Here is a 23,470-nt window from a genome sequence, read left to right as displayed (position 1 = left end):
ACTGGGGGGGTTCTAAGAGCTGGTGAAGGGGATAGTTCACGTGAGCATACTCTTACCCCAGGTCCTTAGCAGTGCTGTGACGATGGCTGCCACTGGCTCAGAACGGCTGGAACAGAAGGGAAGTGGAAGACCTCACATCCCTGGAAGCCCGGAGGAGCTGGCGGGCTCTGCCTGGGCGGGTTCTTTGGCAGCACAGTTGTGTCATCCAGCCCAGCCTCTCCCCTTCTCTCTCCTCTTCCTCATCATAGCTCCAGGCCTAAACCCAGACAAGCCATGGCCAGAGCAAGGGCAGAACTGTCTCATCTGTGAGGCAGGAAGAAACCCTTCCCAGGACCCAGAAGCCTTGCATCTCGTTGTCCAGGGTTGTCACATGTGTGTCCCAGCCAAGAGATATGTTGAACCTAATGGATGCTGGAAAGTCACCTGCCTCCCACCCCCACCCCACTGCCCACCAGTACACCCAGTTGGGCAATTTATTCCATAGGAAGAATTTGTTTATTTATCTTATTGCTCCTCGGGCATTTCTCTAGTTGCGGCAAGCAGGGCTACCCTCTTGTTGTGGTGCTCAGGCTTCTCATCACAGTGGCTTCTCTTGCTGTGGAGCATGGGCTCCAGGGTGGGCGGGCTGCAGTGGTTGCAGCACATGAGCTCAGTTGTTGCGGCCCCCGGGCTCTAGAGCACAGGCTCAGTAGTTGTGGCACACAGGCTTAGTTGCTCTGCAGCATGTGGGATCTTCCCAGATCAGGGATCAAACCCGTGTCTCCTGCATTGGCAGGCGGGTTCTTTACTACTGAGCCACCAGGGAAGCCCCATGGGAAGAATTAAAAAAAGACAACTCTCTTTGCAGTGTTACCTACTATGGCATCATCTATAACAGGGAAAAGCTAGAAACATCCACCCTCTTTGCCCTGAGGCCTCATTGAGTAAATGAAGTTTTATCAACGTGATGGAATGTAATGGTGGCATTGAAAGTACAGGTGGGCCTCATTACTCACGGATTCTGCATTTCCAAGTTCACTTGCTCACCAAACTTTATTTGTAACCCCACAATCAATACTTGAGGTGTCACACAGATTCGAGAACCTGTGTCATTTGAGGCAGAGCAGAAAAAAATTCGAGTCACAAATCTGAGACACACACATTTCAACCTGAGGTCAATACCTGCCTTCTTAAATGCATGCTTAGTTGTTCAGTCATGTCCAACTCTTTTTGACCTTTTGGACTATAGCCCGCCAGGCTCCTCTGTCCATGGGATTTTGCAGGCAAGAATACTGGAGTGGGTCGTCATTTCCTCCTCCAGCGGATCTTCCAAACCCAGGGATCGAATCCATAGCTCCTAAGTCTCCTGCATCACAGGTGGATTCTTTACCCACTGAGCCAGTGCGGAAGCCCTTGCCTTCTTACAGCTCATAGTGTTAACAGGGTCCTTTCCCAAGTCTGTTTAGTGCCCTATCTTTCTAATTTCTGTGCTTTTTGTTGGTGATTTTAGTATTCAAAATAGCCCAAGTACACTGCTGAAGTTATGTCTAGTGTTCCTAAATTTGGCAAGGCAGTGACTTGCCTTACATAGAAAGTAAGTTTTAGGTAAGCATATAGTTATAGAGATGTTGGTGACAGCTCGATATTAATGGATTAACATTATATATTAACTATATTGAATAATGTGTCTTTAAACAGAAGGACACATAAAAAAGTTATTTGTTGATCAGTTGATGATGGTATTTTGACCGCAAGCTTGTAGGAATGTAGTCTGTATTTACCAAGGAGCAATGATTCACAATTCACACCTAAACATGCCAGTGTTCAGGGCAACTCGACAGAACTACCTAGAACAACAAGAATCGACTATATTATTAAGCCACGTAGCAAAATAGAAAAATAAAAAAAAAAATTGAATACAAAATGTATGTTCCCCACAATTTGCAACCAGCACTAGGCCCCAAAAGGAACATGACATAATAAAGAATTCCTCTGCTGATAACATTAACCTTATTTTTACAATCAATTTAAAATCTTAGGATTAAAAAAATGATGAACAGATCTAGGGACTTCCCTGGTGGTTCAGTTGTTAAGACTCCATGCTCCCATTAAAGGGGACACGGGTTTGATCCCTAGTCTAGGAACTAAGACGCCACATGCCGCACGATCAGAAAATAAAACACGGATCTAATTCCTGTTGTACCATTTAAACCATTAAATCACCCTGGGTTGAGGCATTTTAAGTGGACAGTACCAAAGTCCCAAGGGATGCCTGTGCTAGCCTCAATGACACGAACAGGGGGTGCTCTGTTTGAAGGGGCTGTGACTCTCTGGGCAGTTTGCACCAGAACTGCCAGATGGGCTCCAAACAACAGCTCCTACATGGGGCTCGTCTTATTTTTCCCTTTTAAAGGATGTGCATCAAATATATAGTTGTACATTCATGTTCACAGCAGCACTACCCCCAATAGCTGAAAGGCGGAAGCAGCCCATGTGTCCATCAAAGGATGGATAAATAAAATAGACATGAGGGGACTTCCCTGGTGGTCCAATGGTTAAGAATCTGCCTTCCAAAACAGGGGACGCAGGTTCCATCCCTAGTTGGGGAACTAAGATCCCACATACTGTGGGACAACTAAACCTACACTCCAGAGCCTGGATGCCGAAACTAAGACCTGGCACAGCCAAAAATAAGTAAATAAATAAATATTTTGCAAATAAAATAGATATGTGGTATATTCATATAATGGAATATTTTCGTGCTCAGTCACTGAGTTGTGTCTGACTCTTTGCGACCCTATGGACTGTAGCCCGCCAGACTCTTCTGTCCGTGGAATTTTCCAGGCAAAAATACTGGAGTGGGTTGCCATTTCCTTCTCCAGGGAATCTTCCCTATCCAGGGATGGAACCCGAGTCTCCTGTGTTTCCTGCATCGGCAGGTAGATATATATATATATTTTTTTAACAACTGAGTCATCTGAGCAGCCCCATAATGGAATATTATTCAGCTTTTAAAAGGAAGGAAATTCTGACAGCATGATTGAAGCTTGAGGATAATATTCTGAGTGCAATAAGCTAGAAACAAAAGAACAAACACTCTATGATTCCATACAAAGTAGAGTAGTCACATTTTTAGGGACAGAGGAATGGTGGTTGTCAAGGGCTGGAGGAGGGGGATGGTGAGTCAGTGTTGAGTGGGACAGTTTCAGTTTTGCCGGATGAAAAGTGTCCTGCAGATGGATGGATGGTGGAGATGGCACACAGCCATGTGGATGCTCTTAATACCACTGAGCAAGGTAAGTGTTGGTCGCTCAGTCACATCCGACTCCTTGCAACCCCATGAACTGTAGCCCACCAAGCTCCTCTGTCCATGGAATTTCCCAGGCAAGAATACTGGAGTGGGTAGCTATTCCCTTCTCCAAGGGATCTTCCTGACCCAGGGATCGAACCCAGGTCTCCCGCATTGCAGGCAGATTCTTTACAGTGTGAGCCCCCAGGGAAGCCACCGAACTGTACATTTTAAAGCAGTTAAAATGGCACACTTTATTCAGTGTACTTTATCACAATTTTGGGAAGGTAAACAATGGCCAAGGGACTTGGACTCACACAATGTGGGCCATGGCTACTTGAATGTGAGGGACTATAGTTTTCTTCATCTTGAAACATCTCAGCATTGGAAGGGGCCCTGAAATGGTCCTGGTTCCCATTGTGGACAAGCCAGACCTTGTCCTTCATTCAGCTCATTCTTCCCGGGCCATCAGAGGGAGCAGGAGCCCCCAGTTCACTTGACCTCACTGACCTCCTGGGCCTCCCTGTCTCGAGTCTGGCCTTTTCTTTTCTGCCTTTTGAGTGTTTATTTCTTTATTTGGCCTCTCTGGGTCTTTTGTTGCAGCACACAGTTTCAGTAGGTGCGGTTCTCCAGCGTGTGCAGGGTCAGTAGTTGCAGGCTTAGTTGCTCCACAGCATGTGGGATCTTAGTTCCCTGGGCAGGGATTGGACCTTCGTCCCCTGCATTGCAAGGTGGATTCTTAACAACTGGACTGCCAGGGAGATCCCAGGAGTCTCACCTTTTTCCTGCAGCTTGTGTTCACCGGAGTTCCAGTGAAGGGGAGGAGGGGCCACCAAGCTTTGTGAAGATTAAGCCAAGTAGTAAGGAAAGGAATGCAATGTCAGTGGCAAGTGGACCAGCCAGGCTGAAATAACGCCCAGCTATGCAGAAAAACCTGCCACTGGTATCACCCATAGTATCATATGGCCAGCAGCTCCTCCTAGTTCTCAACCTCATGATTGGCCGCACCCGGACCACGCCTCCCAGCTATGGCCAGGAGCCCAGGTGCAGCCCTGAGCCTGGTGTATTTCAGCTCCTCCTCCCTCTTCATGCGGGGTCATTGCTAGGGCAGCTCTGTGTTCACAGGCAATCAGAGTGTGAAGTTCACTGCCCTGTGGCCGTGCACCCAGCCCCTGCACCTAGCCCCTCGGAGGCCCCCTGGCTCTCCTCCTGCTCTGTCCTGTTAAGACAGATCCACTCTCCCCAAAGAAGAGGCAGTTCTCTTCTTGTCACTCCCATTCAAAATCTTTTCAAATATCCTTATTGAAGTATAGTTGATTTTCAATGTTGCCTTAGTTTCAGGTGTACATCCAAGTGTATCAGTTATACATATACATATATCCACTCTTTTTAGATTATTTTCCCATACAGGTCGTTACAGAATATTGAGTAGAGCTCCCTGTACTATATGTGCTCAGTCACTTCAGTCGTGTCCGTCCAACTCTTTGCGACCCTGTGGACTGTAGCTGTCCAGGTTAGCTGTCTGTGTATGGTAGGTAGTACGTATATGTCAACCCCAATCTCCCAATTTATTTCTCCCTCTCCCCCTTCTCCCTTGGTAACTATAAGTTTCTTTTCTACATCTGTGACTCTATTTCTATTTTGTAAATAAGTTTGTTTGTACCATTTTTTAAAAGTCCACATATAAGTGGTATCATATGATATTCATGCTTCTCTTTCTGACTTACCTCACTCAGCATGCCAGTCTCTAGGTTCATTCATTTTGCTGCAAAATCTTTTGACTTTTGAAGCAAGCCCCCATCATCCAGCCCAGTGTCTTTCTTCTTTCTTTTTCAATGTGTCTGTTGGTGATTTGGATTAATTTAAAAGATCTTGTCTCTGAGCCAAGAAATTCTCCTCTCGGGAGGCCAGGGCATGATTGGTTTATTGGGTCTCATTCCAGAAATATTCAAACAAATGCTCATATACACATACATACGCTTGTACATTTTCTTCTTCTTCTATGTAAATCATAGCACACCGGGCACGCTGCTCTCTGCCTTGTACAATTCTAGGGTTTGTTCTATTCTGATATACAGAGTTTTTCATTCTCGTTGAAGGCTGCTGAGTTTTCCACTATATGACATAATTGCTTTCACGACCCCCCTTCACACCGGATGAAACATTTGGCTTGTTTCTTTATCTTTCTGTAACCAGCAGGCTTCAGTAAACAACCTTGTACATTTACCATTTTGTGCATGTATGTTGTCTATAGGACAAATTCCCAAAGTGAAATTACTGGGTCGAAGAGTATATGCATTTAATATCTTGATCAACATCATCAAAATAGTAGACTGGCTGATGGAACCATTGTTTATCCTGGAAATGGTAACAGACTTCAACCTGGGGGCTACAGGTGGGCTTGGAGGGACTGTGAGTCCCCACATTTGTAGATAAAAATCATGCATGTATGCAGGTACATTTTTCTAGGTGACCAAAGCTTTCATCAACTCCTTAGAAGAGTCTGTGCCCCCTCAATGCTATCTTATCTCCTCGCCGATTGGTGTCCCAGCTCTCCCAGACTAGCCTTGGACTTTCCCTCTCCTGGGTCTTTCTCGGGGAAGATTCCCTCCCATGTCCTTATAGCCAATAACACGGCCAACAATGGTTGCTCAACACTCACCCTGTGCATGAGAGACTCATCTAATGCTCACAGGAACCAGGAGAGAGAAGTCCTCCCCACCTCCTCTGTTTGATGAACCAGGACATGGATGCAGAGATGAGTTAAATAACCTGCCCCTTTAGCAGAGCTAGGATTTGAACCCGGAAGCATCAGTACTGCTTGTGCATGAACTGGAATGCAAGAGCCTGGAAGCAACAAGATGGGCCCTGGGGCTTCTCAGTCTTCACTGCAGTCATCTGGGAAATTTTTAACAATGCGGCTTCCCTCACCACCTCCATCGGAATCTCTGGGGCAACACCCAGACGTTGAGGCTTCCTCAAAGTCCCAGGATGGTCCCAGGAGTAGCAGGACTCAGGATGTGGCTCTGAGGGTTAAGGCTCAGGAATTTATGTATTTTAGAAGCTCCTTATCCTTATGCCACGCTTTTGGCATAATTCTTTTCCTTTATTAAGCATTTTTCAAAATAATAATTATTGGTAGTATAGTGGTGAACATGGCTGCCTTCTAAAATAATAATTTTTGGTCCTCCAAAAATGACCAAAGTAGGGCTTTTAAAAAGCATTATTTTCAACTCATAGATTTCAACTTGGTTGATACAGTCCAATCCACTGGTGGTGCAGTGGTAAAGAACCTGCCAGCCAATGCAAGAGACACGGGTTCGATTCCTGGGTTGGGAAGATCCCCTGGAAAAGGAAATGGCAACCCCCTCAAGTATTCTCGCCTGAGGAACCCCATGGACAGAGGAGCCTGGTGCACTACAGTCCATGAGGTCGCAAAGAGTTGGACAAGACTGAGAAACTAGGTGCAATCCACAGTAGTTATTATATTTATTTGAAGGTCAAATTGCCCCATCTTTAGTCAGCAGCAGCCTTCTGAATCCTGACCTAACCCTAAGAGCCTTTGAAAACATTTTGCTGTCTGCTCTGATGATATGTCAGCTTCCCCAGCCTCGACCTGGAATTGGCCATTGCTCCTGACTGCATCTGGGTGCTGTTACCCCAGTTCTCATCCTCTAGCTCTTTAACCAGCTATCTAAATGTGAGGGGCCTATTCTTCATGTTTTAGAGAAGAATGAGTAATAAACTTATTGTTAAGCTCTACCCTCCCTTAAGTGATCCCTTCCAGTTTCAGTTCAACCTTTAGAAAACACACAAGTGAGTAATCTGTGTTTGTTCTTAAGAAACAGACTGCCAAAATTGTACTAGAAATACACTTCTTGAAATATCTGCCTCTAATACAATCTTCTTCCACATTGAAGGCCAGCCCCCAACATCTAAAAATATCTCCAGCTCTTGAGATATCCAAAAATGAGGATTAAAAAGAGAGAATGATTTAGGTTGCCAAGCAAATTTGGAAAGCTAAATATAAGTTTAGAAAAAAAAGTCAAGACTAATATTGGAAATTGTTTTCCCTGTAATGAATCCAACCAAGGCTGCTTGAGACAGAAACAGGATAGCAAACTCCACTGGTTTTAAATTCACCTGGAGTTTGGCTTTGGCCTTGGTTCCCTTCTAATGTTCAGAAGATAGAGGGTGTGGAAATAAAAAGTAAATAACATTCCTTTGCATAAAGCTGATTGTGCAACCTTTATGCCAAGAAGAATCGGGGCACTTTGAGTAGATTCTCCCAAATGCTCAGGGGCTCTGCCCTTGGGGCGTGAAATCTAGTTAGGAGGAGAGACCCACCGGTTCCCCTCTCTGTGTCCCACGTGGCCTCAGACCTCAGCCCCTCCTTCCATTTCCTTCTCCAGATGCTCCCCAGGAGGGCAGCATCTCACACACTGTGTGAGAATGAAGTGCGGACATATAGATGGTGAGCACATGGGAGTGTCTGCCCAGGGCGGCCTCTGATGGCAGGAGCCGGGGTGGGGAGACCACTTTGCCAGCACTGATGGGCCTGGTAGGGCTGAAGCACCCTAGTCAGCCCCTGGGCCTGGTGCAGGGAAGCTGGCAGTAAGAGACGGCAAGTATCAAGTGGCAGCTCACTGTAGAAAGCCCATGGGAGTTTGAATTCCTGTACAGACGAAATGAGGGCAGCTGAGCAAATGCATTTTATTTATAGATTTATTTTTTTTGTGCTGGGTCTTCATTGCTGTGTGCGGGCTTTCTCTAGTTTCAACAAGTGGGGTCTACACTTGTTGCAGAGTGTGGGCTCTAAAGATGGGGCTCAGTAGTCGTGGTACACAGACATGTGGGTGGGGTCTTCCTGGACCAGGGATGGAACCCATGTCCCCTGAATATCCAGTTGGATTCTTAACCATTGGACCACCAGTGGTGAATGCACCTCTGTGAATGCACTTTATAAACTGTAAAGCCCCTAGTGAACTAGAGGTAGTGGTGGCGGGTTTATCATCGTGGTGGTTTAGTTGCTAGGTTGTGTCCAACTCTTTGCGACCCCATGGACTGTAGTCCACCAGGCTTCTGTGTCCATGGAATTCTCCAAGCAAGAGTACTGGAGTGGGTTTCCATTTCCTTCTCCAGGGGGATCTTCCCACCCATGGATTGAACCTGGGTCTTCTGCGTCAGGTGGACTCTTTACCAACAAGGAAGCCCATGGGTTTATCATTGAGACATTCCAAAGAATGCTCTTTGTCACCCTCCCTACCTGCTTTTCTCCAGGCCCTGGGCTGGGCACCAGGAATACATCGGTGAATGGCACAGACAATTCTCTGCCCTCAGAGGTCTCCTGTGAGTGTAAAATTTTATAGGTTCCACAGTCACTAAGTCCTGAATGCCATTGCCGCTAACAACCAGCATTGTTTGGGTACTGGCAGTGGGCCAGCATCTTCAGGCATTTCTCATGGCTTGGTAGGGAAGGTGCTTGGCAGGTGCCCCCAACCTATGCCCTGGCACCTCCTTTAGCATCAGCCACCTGGTCACTGTAATCTACACACAAGAGCCCGGCTCAGGAGGACAGCAGCTCTTGTTCCTCTACTCTTCCTCCTTGGAACGAGGTGGCCCCTGGCTCACTCATGGGCAGTCCCAGGTGCAGCCTAGGACTTCCACAATTCATCTGGAGATTGTTTGCTGAGGCCTGGGGCAATGTGCTGTCAGAGGCAGCCAGGCTTCCGGGAATGTTGCCCAACCCTGCAAGAAGCTAAGAAGCTCTGCCCTGTGGTCCACTCCCTGGTCTCTTCTGGCTTCTCCTGCTGTTGCCTGTCTCTTCGGAAGAGCCTGAGACTTCTCCATAAATTCAAAAGTGCTTTTACCTCCAGGACAACAGCAGTGGGAGCCCCATAAGGGATGGGGTGACTTATTTATGTCTGAAAGTGAAAGTGTTAGTGGCTCTGTTGAGTCCGACTCTTTTGCAACCCATGGACTGTAGCCTGCCAGGCTGCTCTGTCCATGAGATTTCCCAGGCAAGAATACTGGAGTCGTTAGTTGCTCCCTTTTCTAGGGAATCTTTCTGACCCAGGGATCAAACCCGGGTCTTCTGGATTATGGGCAGATTCTTTACCATCTGAGCCACCTGGGAAGCCCATATCTATGTCTATGTATCATTTATTTGTAAGATGAGAGTTGGTAGTCCCAGGACCTGAAAGTTGTGTATCTTCCATCCAAGCTAGACAGAAGTAAGTGGAGCTCTTTATATAGAAAGTCTCTAAGAGAATCGTTTAGAACTGAGCTAAGCCTACAGCTGTGATCACAATCAAGCTTCAACAAATATAGGAGGGAAAAGGTGAACAGGAATGAACATTAACGGAAGCCACAAACTATAGAATCAGGCTCTCAAGATCAAGACAATGGGATCATCAGATATTGAATAGAAAATGAATACCAAGCATATTTAATAAAAAGATATCCATACCTCAACACATTGTATCACCATTGCACAAACTGTAGAAGACCAAAAGTGAAAGTGAAAGAGTTAGTCACTCAGTCGTGTTCCACTCTTAGTGACCCCATGGACTGTAGCCCACCAGCTCCTCTCTCCATAGGATTCTCCAGAAAAGAATACTGGAGTGGGTAGCCATTCCCTTCTCCAAGGGATCGAACTCGGGTCTCCCAAATTGCAGGCAGATTCTTTACCATCTGAGCCACCAGGGAAGCCCCTGAAGAGTGCTTAACCAAAGCCAGAGGAGGACAGAAATGGGAAATATGCAAAGAGCATCACAATCAACACCAGCCAATAAAGCCCCTTCTTCTGTGCTTTTCTCTTACAGATATTTGGGGTCTGGGTCTGGATCCTGGTGGCAGCCACACAGGTAGCAAGCCCGCTGCTACAAGGATGGGTGATGTATGTCTCGCTCACCTCTTTCCTCATCTCCCTGATGCTCCTGTTGTCTTACATGTTTGGATTTTACAAAAGATATGAGTCCTGGAAAATTCTGGTAAGAATCAGGGAGAGAGACCCAGGGCCTGAGGCTCCTCCCAGACCAATGTCTTGGGCATGGTGAGGACAAACACGGGTGGGAGGAGGAACCAGAGACGTTTCCTGGGCTGGCCCCCTAGGGAATCTCAACATTTTATCTGAATGTGTTTACTATCAGATCATGATGCTGGGAAAGACTGGGGTCAAGAGGAGAAGGGGGCAACAGAGGATGAGATAGTAGGATGGCATTATCGACTCAGTGTGTTGTAGCCACGTGTTTCAGGAAACAAACTCACTCAGAAGGACAATGCATATAGTGGAGTGCAGTTTATTACACTGGTAGGCCCAAGGCAGAGTCTCCTCTTAGCCAAGGACCCCGACCAGTTTTTGTGAAAACCTTATATACCCTAAGTGTACATGCTCAAACCCACCTCCCCAAATTCCTTGAAACTAGTCTGCACAAGGTAAAAGAGAGATATGATCAAAGTTAACTCATGATTCATGTGTCATAAGCCTAGATAGTTAAACAGTGGACTTTTATCAATAGGCCTGTGGTGATACCCCGATAAGCATAATGGGATTTACGACTTTGTTCTGTTACAGAGATAATTAGCATATTCTTTTAGGTGACAGAGATTCTAGGTACAAGTCCTGAGGCTCCTTCATCTGAGGGGTCTGATTTTCCATTGGTATGTCGTTTCCATAGATAATAGGCTTATAGCTCAAAGTCCACAGTCCGGCCCAAGATGGAGTCCTGCTTTCTAGATGAAGCCTGTTCTGTCTATTTCCTCCTTCAAATGGACATGAGTTTAAGCAAAGTCCAAGTGATAGTGAGGTACAGAGGAGCCTGGCATGCTGCAGTCCAAGGAGTCAGACATGACTTAGCCGCTGAACAACAACAACTCTTAGATAGGGCTTCGGTAGTAAAGAATCTATCTGCCAATGCAGGAGATGCAGGAGACAAGGGATTTGATCCCTGGTTTGAGAAGATCCCCTGGAGGAAGAAATGGCAACCTACTCCAGGATTCCTGCCTGGGAAATCCCATGGACAGAGGAGCCTGGTGGAGTACAGCCCATGGAGTTGCAGAGTTAGACACGACTTAGCTACTAAACAACAACAACTATTCAGTTCAGTTCAGGTCAGTCCCTCAGTCGTGTCCAACTCTTTGTGACCCCATGAATCGCAGCACGCCAGGCCTCCCTGTCCATTACCAGTTCCTGGAGTTTACCCAAACTCATGTCCATCGAGTCGGTGATGCCATCCACAGCCACCCCATCCTCTGTCATCCCCTTCTCCTCCTGCCCCCAATCCTTCCCAGCGTCAGGGTCTTTTCCAATGAGTCAACTCTTCGCATGAGGTGGCCAAAGTATTGGAGTTTTAGATGGGAATAAAAGCATTCCTCTGCCAGAATCCATCCTGCTTTGTATTCCCCTCCACTGCCTCCCTTAATAGGTATATACGCACAGCCCAGCTCCTCCCGTAGCAAGCACATCCTGACGCATTTTCCCTCTAATTTTAATTTATGGTAAAATCATTTGAGCAGTATTGAAAGAAATATAGTAGGAAAAGAACAACCCCGATCTCAAGGTCTTACCACAATCACCTATCACAATTCATTCTTCCCTATTCCTGGCAAATTTTATGCAAAATGTATTGTCAGGCGAGTGTATGCTCCTCGGTTCTGTCTTGTCACAACAGAGATTTGGAGCGACATTAGCGCCCTCGGCAGGTCACAGCTCTCGGGTCTTGGACAGACCGTGCTATAGCTCTCAGGTCTCAAACAGATCATGTTATAGCTCTTAGACAAATCAGTGTTACAGCTTTATTTTATTTAGATGGAGAATCCATCCTTGAAGCTTGAGGGCATGCCAACCGGGAGGCACGAAGAGAAGAAAGTGGAGGAGCGCGCCAGCACGCGGGGGTGGGGAGAGCACTTTGGCTGCTCTTTTTATATGTTTTTTTCCTCCCCCTGGGCCTGCCCTATGCAAATTGGGCTTAGCCAGGAGTGCTATTCTACCTGAAGTTCTCACTCGGGTCCTCGGACCTTCCTTTGTTCTGTTTTCACAGGCTTTTCCCTTCCTTGTCTTTTAGCCACCGTCATTTTGGACTCCTGTTTTCTATTCTAACTACCTAATAGTATAAATCTCACCGAACCAATCATTTTAGATGTAGAGTCTTTCATTTATTATTATGCCATCCATTAAATATTTTTCATGTCATCACACCATCCTGATAACCATTGGAAATATTTCTCTATTGAACAATTCAGAACAGAAGTAGGGAGGATTGTATTGATATTATGGATCCTCATATAACCATAACCCAGATTCCAGCATTTTCAAGACTTTACCACATTTGCTTCACCTAGCTTTTTTTTCCCCTAAAGAATCTTAAAGTAAATCCCAAACACCATGTCATTCCATTCTACACACTTCACTTCAGAATGCCTCCAAAAAATACACAAGCCTTCTTACATTATCAAACTTACATAAAGTTAATGATAATTCTTCATTATCATCAAAGACACAGGTCACAGTCCTGGAAAATTATAACTGTCCCCCATTATAACACAGTCACTTCCCTGGTGGCTCCGACGGTAAAAGCATCTGCCTGCAATGCGGGAGACCCGGGGTCGATCCCTGGGTCAGGAAGATTCCCTGGAGAAGGAAATGGCACCCCACTCCAGTACTCTTGTCTTGGAAAATCTCATGGACAGAGGAGCTTGGTGGGCTACAGTCCATGGGGTCGCAAAGAGTCGGACACGACTGAGCGACCTCACTTTTTTTCCCATTATAACTGAAATATGTTTTTGCAGTTGACCTGTTTGGATCTGGGTCCTCTCCAGGCCCACCTGCTCTCGGTAGCGGTGCTTCCTGACTACCTTTAATCTACTTTTCAATAGGTGGTCGCCGAACCACAAAAGACACCGGGATTCTTGGCCTCCGGAGGAGAAGAATTCAATCCGGGGCCAGTGACGAGGCTTGATCGCTCAGAACTTTTGTGTAATGAAGTTTTATTAAAGTATAAAAGAGATAGAGAAAGCTTCTGACATAGACATCAGAAAGGGGCAGAAAGAGTGCCCCCCTGCTAGCCTTTAAGTGGTATGTTATATACCTGTCAGCAAGCTGTTAATTAGAGAAAGGAGCTGTCTCAAAACTCAGAGACTGGTGCCAGGCCCCTCACCCACAACATGCATTTTGAGATAACATTGGCACAAGGTGAGTTGTCCCAGGCCATGAAATGATTGACATGAATCTTGAAGAAAGGCAGGTTTCCAAGCAAAAACAGTCTCATTAACATAGCTTAAGAGAACATTTGCATGAGTAAAACACACTGGTTTGTCAACTTGGTTCTGAGTCTTAGGCAGAACAGACTTGAAGACAGAGTCTAGGGTAAATACATAGTTCATTAACATAGCTTAAGACAAACATTTCCATGAGAAAAACGCGTTGGTTAGCTCAAGGTTTGAGCCTGGTGTCTTCATGGCAGCAGAGAATTTTAAGGGAAACCTCTTTTAAAATTTGTATAGAGAAGGGGAAAAAAATCCTGCCGCTTAAGAGAGAGAGAAAAAATGTCTGACACTTGCAGTCTGTTTCCTCCGTTTGGAGACCCCTGGCCTTCCTGCCTGTTACCCTCTCACTATCATGGTTCTCCCTTCCAGTGACTTGCTGAAAAAACTGAGTGGTCAGCGGTCCTGTAGACTAGGGGTCCCCCATCTCCGGGATCTAATGTCTGATGATCTGAGGCGGAGCTGATGTAATAATAATAGAAATAAAGTGCACAATAAATGTAATGCACTTGAATTATCCTGAAACCAACCCCCACCCTCCCACCCCCAGCCGCGGTCTGTGGAAAAAAAATTGTCTTCCACAAAACCGGTCCCTGGTGCTGAAAAGGCTGGGGACCACCGCTGTAGAAGGTCCCACGTTTTGGTTTGTTTGCTTCTTCCTGGTGTGATTTGACTTGCTCCTCTAGTCCCTGAATTTTCTGTAAGCCAGAAGTTAGCACCTAAAGGCTAAACTGAAAGTGGGCTAAACCTTTCTGGCAAGGATGCTTCATAAGTGTCTTCAAGTCACATCACACATGGTGACTGGTGGTCCTGCTTTCACTGTGACAACCTTACCCCATCACTCTTTTCTCCAATGTTCTCTTTCATCTTCTGATGAATATTCTTTAGGGGTTGCAAAATGCCAATTTGCCTATTATGACATTCCTTCCAGAATAACATCATAAGTTAAAGAACACTGCTGAGAGGTTAGCACAAAGGTTCAAAGATGGATGGAAATCTAGAGTCAGATTAGCCCAACTCTGCCATGTGTCAGCTAAGCCTCGGTTTTCTCATCTGTAAAGTGGGCATGTTAATAGTAGCTGCCTTATGAAACTAGGTGTGAAGATGAAATGACACAAGTGTATACAGTCAGGAAAACACCTAGCGAACAGCAGGCCTTCGTAGCACCAACAACTGGGGAGGACAAGCTTGCTGTTAATGTGGCCTGGTTTCAAGTCCTGGCTCAGCCTTTAGTCACTGACTTTAATCTTGGTCTTCTATTTCCTCAAAATGGCATTAACGATAAATAGAACCGACCTCATAGTTCACAAGGTTAAATGAGATAAATGAGGAAAAGATTTAGCCTACAGTTTGACCAGGAAGAAGCACTCAATAAATCTTGGTTCATACTGGTATTGCCATTTATTAATCCACTATTGTTCACAACATAGAAATTTCACTAGAAACACTGTGAAAGGAAAAAGCAGGAGTTTCGGAAGCAGGCTTGTCTCTTTGGCCCCCTCTGCCCAGCAGCTGAGTCAGAGGGGAAGGTGTTACCTGCTTGCGAGCCCATGTGACAGTGGCCGTGGCCTCTGCTCCATCTTTCCAGGACAGCCTGTATCACGGGACCACAGGCATCCTATACATGAGTGCCGCCGTGTTACAAGTGCACGCCACCATCATGTCAGAGACCCAGGACCTGAAAAACTACTATATAAACACTGCGGCCTCGGTAAGTGCTGGACAAGAACATGACAGGCACCACCAGGGAGGGAAACCCAGGGGGCTCAATTCTGTCTCCTCTGGAACAGACGACCCTACATCCTCAGACTGAAGGAGTCTTGTGGGATGGGAGGGGTGCGTGTGTGTGTGTGTGTGTGTGTGTGTGAGCGCATGCGGGCACACAGATGCGCTGGCAGTCAGATGTGCCTGAGCTCACAGGGTGCCAAGTCCATGTTTAGGTGTCGTCTCTCCTCCTGATGGCTCAGACAATAAAGAATCTGCCTTCAATGCAAGGAGACCGGGGTTCAATCCTTGGGTTGGGAAGATCCCCTGGAGAAGGGCATGTCTACCCACTCCAGTATTCTTGCCTGGAGAATTCCATGGACAGAGGAGCCTGGCAGTCCATGGGGTCGCAAAGAGTTGGACATGACCGAGTGACTAACACTTCACTCACACCTACTACACTGTCCTCAGAATATGTTTTTCCAAAACATAAATTTTCCAAAATGCACATCTCTTATTGAAAATCCTTAGGACTTCCCTGTTAATCCAGTGGTCAAGACTTCACCTTCCAAGGCAGGGGGTGTGGGTTCAATCCCTGGTCGGGGAGCTAAGACCATGCCTCATGGCCCAAAAACCAGAACATAAACAACAGAAGCAATATTGTAACAAATTAACTAAAGATTTTTCAAAATGGTCCACATAAAAAATTTATTAAAAAAATGAAGAAAGAAAAACTGCTGGTGGAATGGAGCTCAATTCCTCATTACGGCTCAAGTTCCCGCGTGCTTCTATTTCAGTGACAGACATCCACGGGGTTACATATTGGCTGATGGAATCCAAGGCAAGGTGGTCCAGACGAGTTGTGGGACGAGCAGGACTTCTGGAACTCGGGTTCACTGCCTGCCTGCCCGACAGCCTTCCCAGTCCCTGAGGTGGCTTCTTCCCGCTTGGGGGGGGGATGGTGCCCTCAAGTGGCAGGTGGCTCACATGGCAGGTGGTGGGTTCCTCCAGTGTGTGTCTGTGTGCACGCAAGTGCTCCTAACCCTCCTTACTCCTTCTCAGGAAGATCTAACGTCCACTGGGTCCCAGCCCATCAGCTCCAGTCTCTGTGGCCAGAAATGTCCTGTGTCAGTCGGGCTCCCCCAGGGATCGGGCAGCAGTAGGAGGGGGTGTGATATAGGGTGCTGTTCCCTTTGTCAGAAAGATACCAGGCCAATGCGGTGACCCTCCAGGATGGCCCGGGGGTATTTCAGCTGCCTTTCCGGCCTGTCTGCCTCCTTGCCCCCCAGCCCAGCACCACTCTGCCTCCCATCACGCGGGGTGCTGCTCGCCCCTGCTCAGCGGCCCCTGTCACACCAGCCTCCTTGCTGTCCCTGGACCCCCTCTCGGTGAGGCTGCCACTCAGTCCCACTCAGAGTAGTAGCTCCTACTTCTCTCCTGGTTTATCTTGGGTCTTTTCTGCATGTGCCACTAAAATGCAAGTTCCATGAGGATAGGAATTTTTGAATTTTTGTTCACCATTAGATCCATGGTTGTGCTTGAAGCATGCGTGCTCATGCTAAGTCACTTCAGTGTTGTTCAACTCTTTGCAACCCCATGGACCCTAGCCTGCCAGGCTCCTCTGTCCATGGGATTCTCCTGGCAAGAATACTGGAGTGGGTTGCTAAGCCCTCCTCCAGGGGATCTTCCCAACCCAGAGACTGAACCTGCATATTCTGCTTCTCTTGCGTCTCCTGCATTGCAGGCAGATTCTTTACCATTGAGCCACCAAGGAAGCCCATAGCAGGTGCTTACAAGATATGTGTTGAATGAATGAATGAAACAGAGTGTGATTGGACAGAGTGGAGCAAAGGGAAGATGGAGTCCTCCGCTGGACCAAGAGATCATTAGACAGTGCAGCCGGGTATCTTTGGGAATGGCTTTGGACATGGCCGGTGGGGGAGGGAGGGGTCAGAGGGAGCACAGGTTTTGGGCTTGGGTAGCTGGACGAGATGAGGATCCTGGGATCAACTGAGCTTGTGAGGGAATCTCAGGAGTTCAGTTTGCCCACAGAGAGCTTGTGGGGCCTCTGAGCCTCTGAAGATCTAAGAGGTGGGTGCGTAGAATTGAGTTCTGGACCAGTGAGTGAAACTGTCATTTGAGCACAGACTGTGGCTGAAGGTGAAGGAGGGGGAAAGTGCCCAGAATGAGGTGAGGGCACACAGGGCAGACATGGAGACGGACCACTTTATGGCAGGTAGAGGAGTCCAGGTCTGCAGGTGAGAGCGATGCCGCACAGTCACAGGGGGACAAGGGCATGGAGTGCTTCAAGGAGGGTGGAGGGGCGGCCCAGTGGTTGCTACCCTCAGGCTAGGCAGGGCTTAGGCAGACAGCGGATGAAGCAGGGTCCAAACAAGGGCTATCCAGGCTGCCGTGGGCCTGTGTGGGGTTGGGAGGGGGCAGTGATTGCCAGCATCTCTAAGGCAGTGACTCCCCGGCTCTTCCAGTTCTTTGCCTTCATCACCACCCTGCTCTACATCCTGCATGCCTTCAGCATCTATTACCACTGAAGAAGCAGGGGACCAGGCGACGTGGAAGATGCCCTTTCAAAACCAGGAGTGTCAGCTTCCAAAAGTGGTTTTCAACCTTTGCCATCTGGATGATAAACAGCTCACCAACGATGACATCATGGGATCCACAGACCATCTTTTCAGACTAAGCGATGAAATCACACACTGGCAGATCTGTTTGGACATTTTAATTCATTGTGATGAATATGAAAAGGCTGGTGGGGGGGAGGAGTTTGTTGTTGTTTCATTTTGTTTTGTTTCGCCCAGGGAGAGTAATTGTCTCTTGGGATTATCTGACAATGACCCTCGCTCTTCTAGAAAACTAACATCTTATGCGGAAAATTCCAGGTCTACCATCATCTTGCCGGTTTGGGGATCTGCCTCGGCAATGAGCTTCCCCACAGCTGACTGATGAGAACCTTCATTATTTTCTTAAAATCAAAATGGTGCTGTCAACGCCTGCAGTTCTGAAGAACCACAGACCTTGTTCCTGTCCCGGGATCCTGCCTCTTCATTGCAGTGGTGGTACAAACCTGCTGTCCCCTCCCACACTGCCTGACTCCAATTCATGTCCCCTTCCTCTTTCCTCTACAGTTTTAGGAGCCAAGGGAAATCTGAGGGTAGATTTGTGGGGAAAAATAAAGGACTGACTACAAAATTGTTATATACCAAGACTGGGAGGGGAGGAGGGGTCGGACAGAGAAGGCTGTAACCCATTTTTCCGATTCTCAGTAAGTCAGGCTGCTCAGAGAACTTCAGGGCTGCAGGACGCCTGGGTCAGGCCTTCAAACCCCACTCCTTTCCCTCAGAAAAGACCATCAAGGAAGCAAGAAGGACATTACGTGCCAGGATTCTCTTCTGGGCTCTAGTCACACGGAGGATATCAAGGAAGCTGGAAAGGACCCCATCCCCAGGGTCCCTGCTCTTTTGCGTGCCTCCTCACAGTGGTCCAGCTGGGTGGGCCCTGGACCATCCAGCCAGCTTCCTGCAGTGAAGGGTTTCCAGGGGGCCGGGACATGCAAAGGCATTTGTGCTCCAGGGCATTCTCAAAGAAAAGGCCCAGAGAAATGTAAAATCAAGGTGCTGGATCCCCAACTAAATAGTTTTCAAAAGAAGGCTGTGTTGTCTGACGCTTCTGGCCCTGTGCTGGGGTCCCTCATTCGTCTGGCTCAGTCTCTGATGAGAGTCAGGGCTCAGCCCCCCAACTGCATGGACCTGCTGCCATTTTGAAATGCGATAAGTTATTATGTGGGAGTGATTTGTCTGAGCCAATTTGAGGGCTTACAGTTCTGTATTGACTTTTCTCTGCTCTTAGGGGAGAGAGGGTCAGGAATGTGGGGAGATCACCAGAGAGAAAATTGGCTTCATGCCTTGACAGCTCACCTTCTAATCACCCCATAGCTTAAAAAGCCACCATTCATCTGTGACTTTCCCACCTGTCATCTGTCTGGGATGTTCAGTATTTCCTGAGCAGTCACATCCAAATAAAAGTGGTTTCTACAGTGAAAAGCCTGGAACTCATCACTTTTGTGGGCTCACCACTGGAGCTGGCCACCTTGTCACAGGTCCCAACAGCAGCTGCACTGAGACCCCACACCCGCAGCCTGTGGAGGGTTCTAAGGCCTAGCCCACCCAGCCTGGCTTCACAGGCAGCTGCACCAAGATGCCAAATCTGGCTCCAACGCTTGGGTTTGTGGCATTGTTTCCACTTCAGTAAGAATGGTTTCCCTGGTGGCTCAGCGGTAAAGAACTCGTCTGCCAATGCAGAAGACTCAGGTTCAGTCCCTGGGTGGGGAAGATCCCCTGGAGGAGGGCATGGCAACCCACTCCAGTATTCTTACCTGGGAAATCCCATGGACAGAGGAGCCTGGTGGGCTGCAGTCCATGGGGTCGCAAAGAGTCAGACACGACTGAGCAACTAACACACACACAGGTGTGCTAAGGTGTAACTATGAGGAAGTGGGGTAACATTAAGGTGTATCATGTCAAGATGCAGTTATGCAAGATTTAGATATGTCAAGAGGTGTTATGTCAAGGTGCTGATAGGTTAAGAGGAGTTATACCAAGATGTACTTGTGTTCAGGTGTACTTATGGCAAGTTATTGCAAGGTGTAGGTCAGCTCTGGGGCACCTGTAGATGCAGTGGCAGCAGCAGGATGGAACCTGTGATCCCTGTAAGTGGATCATTAAAGACTTGTGTCATCAAACTTGGCAGGAATGCACCAGGGCCCCCTTGAGTTAAGGTCCTTTTCTTCAGCAACCATAGGAAATGACTCCACCACCACTAAGGTCGTGAAATTATTTCTCTTTTCAGTGTTAAGACACCTTTTGCGGTGGTGGTTTAGTCACTCAGTCGTGTCCCACTCTTGCAGCCTCATGGACTGCAGCCCGCCAGGCTCCTCTGTCCATGGGATTTCCCAGGCAAGAATACTGGAGTGGGTTGCCGTTCCCTTCTCCAGGGGATCTTCCCGACCCACGATAGAACCCGGGTCTCCTGCGCTACAGGCAGATTCTTTACCAACTGAGCCACCAGGGAAGCCCAAGAAGCCTTTTAAGGGAACATAATGAAGGAGCCAGATAGAGGTGGGAAACTGACTGAAAGAGGTGCAGTTATCCAAGCTTTCCACTGGGTGGCGCGCAGGCTCCACTCCGATGCGGAAACAGAGGGCCTTCCCGGTGGTGGGAGGGGGTTAGGGCGGGAGGTGGCAGAAAATCCTGATCGACCCCAGTGGCGTCCTTGGGGATTTTGTCAGAGAAGCCTGCCCTTGCCGCAGGGGGAGACAGGGATGTTCCCTGCCCTTGGAGCTTTACCCACTGTCTCACACGTGGAGAAAGAGGCCCGGGGCCCTGCCCTGGCACAGTTTGCCTGTGGGGTTAAGGCTTCAGGTGAGGGGGCGGGTGTCACACGGAGGCCCCTTGGTCCATCCACCATCACTTTGGCCGGGTGATGGCCGGACCCAAGCCAGAAGAAGGGTCTGCTCTGCCTGAAGAGGGGTGGGGGCGGGGGGAGGGTCTTCTGTCTGATATCCTCACAGCCATCACTGCCCACTTTCCCCTCTGTGCCTGGCTGTATTCACCGGGCCCTGGAGTGATGCGCCTGTGTTGGGGAGGGGCACACACTGGCCCGAGCTGACCCAGGGCTGCTCCCAGGGACCACTGGAGGGGGGGCAGAGCGTGGCTGATCCCAGGGTAAGGCACAGTGTTAACACCCACCCTTTCCTTTCATCAGCTTCTGCCTATCAGGTATATGCCCAGGTTCCCAGAAGCTTTCAGGGGCACCCCTGACCCTGCCCACCCAGTTCCCCAGCTCCCTCCAGCACCCCAAACCTTTATGTAGGGGGTTTTGGGCCCCAGTGAGTTTGATCCCTGGGTCAGGAAGATCCCCTGGAGAAGGGAATGGCACCCATTCCAGCATGCTTGCCTGGAGAATCCCATGGACAGAGGAGCCTGGTGGGCTGCAGTCCATGGGGTCGCAAAGAGTTGGGCACAACTTAGCAACTAAACAACAACAACATCCTTGGCAATCCCTGGCAGTCCAGTGGTTAGGACTTCACACTTTCACTGCCAAGAGCCTGGGTTCAATCTTGGGCAGGGAACTAAGATCCCACAAGCTGCAAGGTGTGACCAAAAAAATAATAATCTGTATCTTTGAATTTTCCAAAAACAAAACACTACTCCTACCTTGGATTCCCCATCATGGTACAACTATAAGGAGGATCACACTCTTCATACTAGTAATAAATTGGTCATTTATATCAGTAATTAAGAATAATGGCCAACACTCTCATAGAAGCTGGGAGACCCAAGCCCTCACATGGCCACTTCTCCCTTGGCCATGGGGGTGTCTACTTGTGAGGAGACATGACAGGTATTAAGTGCCACCCTCACTGTGAGTGGGAAGTCCTGTGTTCTGCCCGGGGCTTCCAGGCACGGGTGAGGGCTAGCGCCAGGGCCACACCACCAAGGGCCCCCAGATGCATGCCCACACCAGAGCTCCTAGGAGGCTTCAGCTCAGAAGTGGTATTAGGGGTTGCTCTGAATATGGCCCTCTCCCAAGTCCACTTGGAGCCTGGGAGGTCTTGGTGCTGTTCAGTCACTCAGTAGTATCTGACTCTTTGTGATCCCATGGACCACAGCATGCCAGGCATCCCTGTCCTTCACTATCTCCTGGAGTTTGTGAAAATTCATGTCGATTCAGTTGGTGACGCCATCTAACCATCTTGTCCTCTGTCATCCCCTTCTCCTGCCCGCCCTCCATCTTTCCCAGCATCAGGGTCTTTTCTAATGAGTCGGCTCTTCGCATCAGGCTCTGACTGGAGGTCACTGGAGATGTGAAGGAGCAGAGTGAGAAGAGTTTGAATCTCAGGAAGCTCAAAGTGCTGAGTCAGGGCCATCTGTGTTTCCCACCAACACAGGACCCTGTCTCAGATGCTCTTAGACAATTTTGGGGCACCTATGGCATCCAGTCTGGGCATTGGATGCTGAGATGAATAAGAAATGGCCTCTGCTATTGAAGAGCTCACAGACTCTGAGAAACCAAGGTAAAGATGTTGAGCAAGGAGCTGGGGGCTTGCTCTGAGGTGGGCACCAAGGTGGAAACGTCCCCTGACCAGCATGCTCTGGACCACAGTGAACCCTGAGACCATTCCAGCCATTTGACCATCGACCGAGTTTGTCTTTAGCTGGTATCTCTACTGCTGGGGATCTTGGAGTTTCTTAGAAGAGCCCTAATTTCATGGAAAGTAAATTATTTTTTCTTTTTTTTCAGAGGTGATCCACTGGAACTGTAGCTGAATATGATTTCATTTTTATGCTTCTGTAAAATTTTTTCATCTAAAAGAATGTGTCAAGAAGGAAAAAGTCCACTTTAGTTTTGGAAATTATAACCTACATAGCTCACACGTACCCTCCCACTTATCCCTCCTGGGTAAGTGGGAGGAGGGACACAGCCAGCCCACAGCCCGTGACCAGTGGGGCCACTGGGTTCAGGCCTGGGTCCGCCCAGCACAGCTTGTCAGCAGGGCTTGTACAGTTGAGGGGAAGACCGAGAGGCGCAGGACTCTGCCCCTAACCTCAGATGGCTTGTGTGAGAAACTGGCTAGTGGCCCCTCGCATACATTCCAGAAAGGCAAGAGAAAGCAGGGTGTTGTAGGTTATGTTGTCTAGTTGAGATTTTCCTTCTTTCTTGAGTTCAGCCTGTATCACTATCAACTTCCCTCTGTGAATTGCTCCTGCTGAGTTCCATAGATTTTGGATTTTTTAAAAGTTGTGTGTCCATTTTCAATTGTCCCAGGGTGTTTCCTGATTTCCTCTTTGGTTTCTTCCTTAACCCACACGTACACACACACACCCCTGCACACATACATGTGTGTGCATGCGTGCTCAGTCGCTCAGTTGTGTCTGGTTCTTTGCGACCCCATGGACTGTAGCCCTCCGGGCTCCTCTGTCCATGGAATTTTCCAGGTAGGAATACTGCAGTGAGTTGCTATTTCCTCCTGCAGGGCACCTTCTTGACCCAGGGGTCAAACCCATGCCTCTTGTGTCTCCTACATTGGCAGGCGGATTCTTTACCACTGTGCCATCTGGGAAGCCCACAAACTTGCACACAAATACACAACTGCACATACACACACACACACACACACACACACACCCTCAGCACGGGGTGCTGCCCACAGAGAGATCT

General features: G+C 48.2%; 1 protein-coding gene across 5 annotated transcripts in view; it reads left to right on the top strand.

The window, feature by feature from the left end:
* MALL (mal, T cell differentiation protein like) overlaps positions 1-19,293 on the top strand; it is a 32,387-nt gene extending 13,094 nt beyond the window's left edge. Inside the window, exons 2-5 of one of the 5 annotated variants that reach the window (XR_014051953.1) lie at positions 10,093-10,260; positions 15,120-15,242; positions 17,722-18,309; positions 18,594-19,293. Coding sequence is in view for 3 of the 5 variants with exons in the window: in XM_081484812.1 (XP_081340938.1) it covers positions 10,093-10,260; positions 15,125-15,242; positions 17,722-17,933 (498 nt within the window). In the remaining 2 variants the exon portion in view is untranslated. Of the gene's footprint in view, positions 1-10,092; positions 10,261-15,119; positions 15,243-17,721 lie in introns of all 5 variants that reach the window. The other 4 variants (XR_014051954.1, XM_081484812.1, XM_081484813.1 and 1 more) reach the window with 4 other exon arrangements.
* The last annotated feature ends 4,177 nt before the right edge of the window (positions 19,294-23,470 follow it).

Source organism: Giraffa tippelskirchi, chromosome 4 (genome assembly GCF_054371585.1).
Source record: "Giraffa tippelskirchi isolate mGirTip1 chromosome 4, T2T-mGirTip1v1.2.pri, whole genome shotgun sequence".
Classification (NCBI taxonomy): Eukaryota; Metazoa; Chordata; class Mammalia; order Artiodactyla; family Giraffidae; genus Giraffa; species Giraffa tippelskirchi.
This window is presented reverse-complemented; position numbering and strand designations above follow the sequence as displayed.